The sequence below is a fragment of the Pundamilia nyererei genome, unplaced genomic scaffold (genome assembly GCF_000239375.1).
Source record: "Pundamilia nyererei isolate P.nyererei 1_Seehausen unplaced genomic scaffold, PunNye1.0 scaffold00060, whole genome shotgun sequence".
NCBI classification, from domain to species: Eukaryota; Metazoa; Chordata; class Actinopteri; order Cichliformes; family Cichlidae; genus Pundamilia; species Pundamilia nyererei.
In genome coordinates this window covers 3,045,304-3,052,236 of record NW_005187461.1, presented here as the reverse complement: position 1 = coordinate 3,052,236, position 6,933 = coordinate 3,045,304, and the positions used below count along the sequence as shown (strand labels likewise).

The 6,933-nt window shown below is 39.0% G+C and overlaps 2 protein-coding genes across 3 annotated transcripts in view; one reads left to right on the top strand and one right to left on the bottom strand.

The window, feature by feature from the left end:
- cnot2 (CCR4-NOT transcription complex, subunit 2) overlaps positions 1–3,819 on the top strand; it is an 11,827-nt gene extending 8,008 nt beyond the window's left edge. The window contains exons 10-16 of one of the 2 annotated variants that reach the window (XM_013911294.1): positions 12–103; positions 443–599; positions 1,201–1,262; positions 1,735–1,784; positions 1,873–1,973; positions 3,005–3,149; positions 3,232–3,819. In XM_013911294.1, coding sequence (XP_013766748.1) covers positions 12–103; positions 443–599; positions 1,201–1,262; positions 1,735–1,784; positions 1,873–1,973; positions 3,005–3,149; positions 3,232–3,318 — 694 coding nt within the window. In that variant the 3' untranslated portion in view covers positions 3,319–3,819. The remainder of the gene's footprint in view (positions 1–11; positions 104–442; positions 600–1,200; positions 1,263–1,734; positions 1,785–1,872; positions 1,974–3,004; positions 3,150–3,231) is intronic. The other variant, XM_013911295.1, reaches the window with a different exon arrangement.
- Positions 3,820–5,557: 1,738 nt separating this feature from the next.
- Positions 5,558–6,933, bottom strand: part of washc4 (WASH complex subunit 4) — a 14,930-nt gene continuing 13,554 nt past the window's right edge. The window contains exons 28-32 of the mRNA XM_005734854.1: positions 6,595–6,742; positions 6,403–6,499; positions 6,097–6,293; positions 5,904–6,000; positions 5,558–5,766 (exon numbers count right to left, since the gene is read on the bottom strand). Coding sequence (XP_005734911.1) covers positions 5,702–5,766; positions 5,904–6,000; positions 6,097–6,293; positions 6,403–6,499; positions 6,595–6,742 — 604 coding nt within the window. The 3' untranslated portion in view covers positions 5,558–5,701. The remainder of the gene's footprint in view (positions 5,767–5,903; positions 6,001–6,096; positions 6,294–6,402; positions 6,500–6,594; positions 6,743–6,933) is intronic.

Genomic DNA, 6,933 nt, shown 5'->3' with positions numbered 1-6,933 from the left:
AACAAGAGCACATCCAATGCAGATGGGCCCAAGTTTCCCGGAGACAAGACGGCCTCAGCACAGAACAACAACCAGAAGAAAGGGATTCAGGTGTTGCCTGATGGTGAGTCTTCACTGCCAATCGTATTGCTGCTATTCCACCAAAACAACCCTTCTTAATTGCCTTGAGTGAGGCAGTTGGACGTGCTAACCTGCATTTGGGGTTAGATAATTATCAACTAAGCTACAGTGAGGAAACCCAACAAAATAACGTTCATTGTAACACAGCCATAATCACTTTTCCATTAATTTACCTGTGATCATGAGTTCAAAGAGGTATTCAGTTGGTTTGTTCACAAAGTGTAGTTATTAATGCAGAGGTGATTTGACATTAAGTACTGAATCTAGCTCAGAGTCCAGTTTCTACAGTTTGTTTTAATCTTGAGTTGTCTTGCTGCTGCAGGTCGGGTGACGAACATTCCCGCAGGAATGGTGACGGATCAATTTGGCATGATTGGCCTACTGACGTTTATCCGGGCAGCAGAGACTGATCCGGGGATGGTCCATCTGGCGTTAGGAAGTGACCTCACAACACTGGGACTCAACTTAAACTCACCAGAGTAAGACAAATTTCATTACCCTGCAAATACATACTGATTTTTCCTATAAAAAACACACACACAAAGAAACAATAAAAAGTTTTAGTCCAATAATGCATGTTACATCTGTCTGCTTTTATTTTTAATGAATGAATCTATTTAGTTCCCCACCGTTTCTTTGGATGGATGTAATCGTATTGTCATTAATGTATCAGTGGCTGAATACAAGAGGCGCAGTGTCTTTGTTGCCTTAGAATTAGCTTTTTATTATCTGCAGAAGGGGTGAGTCCCTTCACTGTCATTTTTATACATTAGGAGCCTTTTGCATTTGTAACAGTCACGGGAGGAGCACTAAATCATACACGCTGGTCTTTTAAGTTTCAGGGTCTATGATTTTTGATATACATCAAATTTCATTCTTACTCAGAGGTAATAAAGAAATAAGAGGAAAGAGACTCCATTAGTTACGTTTGCCCCCTGCTGACTGCATCAGTAGGTTGGTAAAAGTTGGTATTTTCAGAGTTTTTGACATTTCTTCCTGTTTTATCTAAAACGTTTAGCAAACAGTCTGCTTTTGATATTAATACTAGCAAGAACTGATTGCAACTAAACTCTTTGACAGAAACTTGTACCCCAAGTTTGCCTCTCCTTGGGCTTCCGCACCTTGTCGACCTCAAGACATCGGTAAGACATTAATTTGATGTATGACAGTCCTGAGTAGCTTTCAAGACCAGAGTCAGAGCAGGTGTCAAGACATTTGCATTAGTGCTGAGGAGGAGCAGAGAAAGGATGCAATGCAATCTTAGTATTTTTGTAAAATATTTACATTTTTAGTCATGTTTTTTTTTTCTTTTTTAACAAAAACTGTTGTTGTGGAAATTAAAGTACAGACATACATGTGGCCCTTTAAAATTAGTGCAGCTAAAAAAACCTTCAACTATTTTATTACAAGTAGTTGGCTGTTGACAGAGTTAATTAATAAGATTTAGATTCTGGCAGGCCTCCTGGTCTTTGCTTTTTTTATCCGACCTGGAGACCACATTTTTGGCATATCAGTAGCATAAATTTTCAAAGCCACAGTGAATTAAAACAGTTACACACTGCTTTAGACACTCTTGTGTGTGCTGCTAACCTATATCTGTATCTGCATTTTTAGACTTCCATGTTCCATCGGAGTATTTAACAAATATCCACATAAGGGACAAGGTAACCATGAACTTGAGCTCAATGTAAGCGGTTCAAAGATTAATGTAGTAAAATAAAATTAATCTATACTGTCTTGTCTTGACTCTAGTTGGCTGCCATCAAACTGTCTCGATACGGTGAAGACCTGTTGTTCTACCTGTACTACATGAATGGAGGAGATCTGCTACAGCTTCTGGCAGCAGTGGAGCTGTGAGTACTGACTTTTTGCTAGAAACGGGCACAAAGGTGTTTGTCTGTCCAGGAGATGATCACCTTACTTAGCAAAGAAGTTTAAAGGAGTCGTGTAAAGTCGACAGTCTTTGCAGTTGCTGCTTCGTATTAAAAACGTTTCACTGGCGAGCAGATGAGACAGTTTTGTGAAGAGGAAATTAAGCAATCCGTAAACAGAAAAACAAGCTAGAACATTATATAAAACTGAATCTAAATTCTAAACCACAGGGATTCTCTCAGCAGATGCAAATATAATTGACTTTTTCCTGACACACAAGTTCAGCAACATTCATCTACAACCCAGCTCAGTAGGCCTTCTAAGGCCCGTTCAGTCCAAAGGCCTCGGAAGACACAACTGAGAGCGGAAGCCAGGAGGGTTGAACCAACGCACATTAAGAAAAAGCCTAGACTACTTATTAACGATGAACATAGCTTGCTGATTTAAAAAGTAAAGGGTATGCAGAAGTGTTTTCAAATCTGCATTCATTCTTAATGACTTCTTCTTGTGTAGAAGTCCATGGGGGGGAAAATGAACCATACTCATCACTTGATGTAATCTGTTTATCTCAGTTTCTGTTTTTTTGTCCTATTTGGAGTTGAATAGATGACACAACAGGTTCTGTTATTTCCACCCCTCAGTTGTGACCAGATTTCAAAAACACTACATGGCAGTGCTCGAAACGGCCAAGTCAGGGTTTTAAAGTCGAAATACACAAGTACATCTCTTATAAACAAACCTTTGGAAAAAACGCTTGTAAAGCTTTAAAATGGTGATCGATTCTGCTGTGTACTCTTAGATTAACACTTAACAAGGTACATTATTGTTTGTTTACGGAATAATTTTTCTTCTTTTGTATGAACATAATCATTTTTAGTTTTTGTAGAAATAGCTGGAAGTGTGAGTGAAACTCTTGAAATGAATCTTTCTTGGTCCCTGGTTAGCCACCAGGTGGCAGTATTTTATTTATTTATTTATTGTAATACTTATTCATGTGTTCTTCACTCTCCAGCTTTAACCGGGACTGGAGGTACCACAAAGAGGAACGGGTTTGGATAACTAGGGCACCTGGCATGGAGCCTACACTGAAGACTAACACCTATGAGAGGGGTACCTACTACTTTTTTGATTGTCTTAACTGGAGGAAAGTAGCCAAGGTAAGAGTTGATATTATCAAGTTTTATTATTTTTAGTTTTGAGGATTAGAGCTATTATCTTAAAACTATCTGTTTCTCTAAGGAATTTCATCTGGAGTACGACAAGCTGGAAGAGAGGCCTCACGTGCCAACAACATTCAACTACAACCCAGCCCAGCAGGCCTTCTAAGGCCCAACCAGTCCAAAGGCCGCAGCTGTTCCTGTACACGACACCGTTGTCCAGGAGGGACGAGGAGGTCCACACAGCTTGGTTTTTTTTATTCCTCGAGGATTTGGCTCTTTGACTGTAGGGGTCATCACCACCATTAAAACTGCCCTGCATTTTCAAATTTACAAGCTGCCCCAAAACACCAACGAATGTTTTGTTTTTATTCTTCATGTTCCTCCTGTTTTTGTTTTTTGTTTTTTTTTCCTCCTCTCTTGTTTTGAGCAGGGTCTGTGTTATGTTTACGTCTCTGAATCTGAAGCCTGTTTTTTCTCTGAAAGGAGGACTGACCTTGTGGCACAGGGCAGTGACAGAACAAAGGTTATTCTTTGTATTTATACCAAGTGTTAACTGAATTAAAGACGGGGAAAAGAAACGTTGACATCCTAGGAAGCAAGTTAAAGGGTGAAAGAAATGCAATGTTTATTGTTGCACTATATTTAGTAATAAAAGAACACAAAATTTGTTTGTCCTTTTTTTATGTGAACACTCCCTGATAATTTCTCCCCCTCTTTTCTATTGTTATTTGCTTTTCTTTTGTTGTTGATGTTTTGAGTCAGGGAGCTCATGCAATTCTCCCACATCTATACGTTTCACCTTTTTAGCCTCCCTCCTTTCAATTTACATTCATCCTTCCACCCTGTTTTTGCGTCACCAAACCTTTTCTGTCACAGTTTCTTCGTCTCTCTGTGACGTCTGTGCTGCCCAAACATGGACACAAATGTAGGAGACTACTTTGATGGAGAAGTCCTCAGAGGCTGAACATCTACACGACTTTGCTCCAGAGCAAACAGAACTCTTTCCAGTCTTTGTTACAATTTTGTAAGAAATGTGTACATTTTTTTTCTTTGCATCACATAAATTAGTATATGTATGTACGAATGTGTATATATGATTGCTACATATGTGTGTGTGTATATATATATATACATATATATATATATATATGACATTTATTTTGGAAGAAATTTTGCCCTGACTTGTACCTCGTTTTTATGAGGTAAGCATGGATGCAATATGTGGATGCGACAGGAGTTTTCGGGATCTGCTGGACAGGGTGTCACATGACACTGGGCACTTGCATCAAACTAAAAAATATTAAAATGTCACATGAGGAAAGGCCTGAATCTAAGCCCCACCATTAAAAGATTAAATAAACCTGGAGATCATTATCATTATCCCCTGAATTTAGACTCAAACACAACCAAAAGGATGCATTTCATTTTAAGCTGATTGAACAGTGGTGGACAGCAGCATTTCATAGCAAACGGAAAAAAGACATGAGGAAAAAAAAAAAAAAAGACCAATCTTGTATTTTCTGAATTTAAAATCTTAATTTCTTTGTATTAAAGCAGAAAAAGGCTTTCCTGAACCGTGTGTCTTGTTTATTGAGTATCTTACTAAAATTGGCCTCTGATTTGTTAATACCGTGCAGTGCAACAGAGAAAATTAAATTCAAATTTGTAAGACAGTTTAGAGAAATCATCCACAGCAAACACTCGACTTTTCACACCTTTTAATACAGACTCTGAAATGAGCCATTAAATTCTGCTGAAAATGCAAAGTTTTATTTTTTATTCCTTTAGTTAATACATGGAATGTAATTACACATGTACCACATGCTTAAGATACAAAACTGGAAAACAAATGTAATGATACACCTTCAGAGCAGCAGTATAAAATAATTTAATTTTAGCGCTGTATCTTTTGCATCGGATGAATTATTTCCAAATTATGTTATCAAAACAAGTATCCACAGTTTAGAAAGGCACATACACGCCCTAATTCATACAATGTATAAAGTGGACCAAGAAATGGTACACCGTTATGGCACACAAATGTGAAATTATACATTGAAAACATTCACAAGAGACTTCATTTGAAAGTTTCCATTGAAGGCCATAAAGAATCACAATAAGTACAGTGGACACCAACAAATAGGCAGCACACCAGTTAATTGAAACAAAGATCCAAACTAGTTCATGACTGACGGTGCAGTAGTAAAAATACGTTCATCCAGACTGAGTAAAAATATCAAAAGATACACTTTTACATTAGATTTGTTAAGCCAGCTCATCTTTTTAAAACGCTGCTGCATTTGTAAATGCTACTAATACAAAGTGAGTTATTAGATGCAGGGGTGATATCCTGATTAGCACTTTAAGTACACATTCTTTGTCTAATGAAGACGACCGTGCTGTGACAGAACACAAAGCGCTTTAAAGTCATTGTCTTTCTACCGTTTTCAACATCTTCCAGTTATTTTAAATCCCTGAAATGGACACACGAACGCAGCCTGCTGCTGAGCTCTCCTCTTCAGTACGTGACAGTGATCTGACAGCGAGGCTCACTTCGAGGCAGGGTCAGCGGGGGTGGAACTATCTGCAGAGCTTCCTGCTTTGGCAGCATTTTCTGTTGGAAATAAAATGACAACTTTAGTCTTTCCATCTCTTGAAAAATTATCTACAAAAAGCATACATGACGGTGGGAGTGTGCCAGTGGTTTTGCATAATTAAAGGACTTTATTAAGAACCCCACAAACTGCTAACCTTTATCTTTCTTCTCCTGAGTTTCCTCAGCTGCTGTCTTGTCAGCTCTGAAGAAGATCCGGGCGCTGCTTAAAGAGAAGTAGAGAAGCTCAAACTCCTGAAATGAAAAGGGAAAACAGTTCAGAAACACATCTCAGTGCCATGCTCACAACCACGCCAACCAGCAGTTAAACTTCTTGAAACCAAAATGTACCTGGAGGTACACGTCCAGCCTCTTCTGGGTGAGATTCATGGTTTGCAGCAACTTTTCATCCTGGTTGGCAGACTGAACGCTCTGCTCTTTCACCACTGCATTCATCTCTTTCTTGTACTTGTCTCTGACAGACTGGAACCAGTGCAAGGAGTCAAACTCTAGATACTGGTCCAGTAGCTTCAGAATGTACGCCACACCTGAGAGAGGAGGCAGAGAGGGGACAGAAAAAGAGGAGAGTACGTCCAAGGCCAGTACAGAAGAAAGGATTAAGGATGTCCGTGTGTATTATCAGGTTTGTCTACTCACCCATTGCAAAGCCGTCGTCTGTAAAAGCAGCTCCAGATTTGTTTTTCTTGTTGAGTTTCTCTTTGCAGCTGATGGAGTGCTCCACAAAATTCACCGTCTAGGAGTGAGATTTGTTGCAATAAATGTAAGTAAGTACAAACTGATTTCAAGTGAAGAGAACATGACATGTAGCAAAACAGCATCAGCACTGACCAGCGGTGGTACAATCATGTAGAAGTTCCTCAGGTGCATGTTCTTTGCACTGCGAAACTCAGGCGCAAACACGGCCACCAGCATCTTGAAGTACTCCGTCCCCTCGGCAGAGTTGCTGGTCAGATCTCCCAAAACAGAGTCCAGGACGCTGTGAAGCATAATAATCATAATAGAAAGCAAATAAATGACAGCAAAGAAGGGATTACATTGAAGGAATACATATTTTGGAAAAGTGCAGGGTGAAACTTGAATTTATTACCCCCACAGTAGATAATATATGAAACTATATGGGAAAAATACAGTATGTGTTCATTTCAATTCAATTGTGATTATATATAA